This window comes from Buceros rhinoceros, unplaced genomic scaffold (genome assembly GCF_000710305.1).
Source record: "Buceros rhinoceros silvestris isolate BGI_N320 unplaced genomic scaffold, ASM71030v1 scaffold6092, whole genome shotgun sequence".
NCBI classification, from domain to species: Eukaryota; Metazoa; Chordata; class Aves; order Bucerotiformes; family Bucerotidae; genus Buceros; species Buceros rhinoceros.
This window is the reverse complement of record NW_010398238.1, coordinates 6,426-7,166: the sequence shown is the minus strand read 5'-3', so window position 1 is coordinate 7,166 and position 741 is coordinate 6,426. Positions and strand designations below refer to the sequence as shown.

Genomic DNA, 741 nt, shown 5'->3' with positions numbered 1-741 from the left:
TGCTGAACATCCCCACCTCCACACTGATGTTCCAAGCAATACAGATCTAACGATGCTGCACCCTGAGACAGGGCCATATGAGCTCTGTCAGCCTGGCAGGGCAAAGCACGCCCTCATCTTCCCCTCTTATCTCTACTGAAACCTGCATTTCAGCAGTACTGGGGAATGAGTTTGCTATTGGGATGGGAAGAAAGTTCTACACCAGGTGAGAAAAGGCAGCAGGTGCTAATTCAGAAGCACGCTAAAAGCTCTCCTGCTGCAGAACTCACCGTATGCAGAGGGAGCACTCCAAGTCAGATATGCTCAGCAGCTCCCCAAGACACGGCTGGGTACTCTTTGCTGCTGCTGCTGCTTCCTCTTCCTTATCTAGGGACAAAAAGAGAAGGAAGGAGAAGACAACCCCCCACTTCAATAATGAAAGTTAATCTTTGTTTTCTGACCTTGTTCTGAGGTGCAAGTACGTAGTTAACTGCTACATAAAGTGCTTTGAAAGTTAAAAGCAAAACCACTGGGAAATGCGACAAAAACCCCTCTATTAACCCACCCATGTTCCTCCACAGCTTTTACAACAGTGGGTCTCATGGTACTTGGTGGAGGAAGGTGGTTATTTCCCTACCTCCTTCTGCAAGCAGGGAAACCGAGGCACTAGGAGGTCAAGTGGCCTGAGAAGCTCCCAGGGGGAGGGCTCTGGAGACCTGCCATGAGTCACTGTCACTGCTACATGCAAAACCAGGCACGTGG

At 49.8% G+C, this 741-nt stretch overlaps 1 protein-coding gene across 1 annotated transcript in view; it reads right to left on the bottom strand.

The window, feature by feature from the left end:
• The window catches only part of LOC104488920 (LON peptidase N-terminal domain and RING finger protein 1-like), a gene marked incomplete at both ends in the record, with an annotated part of 9,125 nt that overhangs the window by 5,600 nt on the left and 2,784 nt on the right, over positions 1–741 (bottom strand). Inside the window, one exon of the mRNA XM_010131018.1 lies at positions 270–366. Within this exon, the coding sequence (XP_010129320.1) occupies positions 270–366 (97 nt within the window). The remainder of the gene's footprint in view (positions 1–269; positions 367–741) is intronic.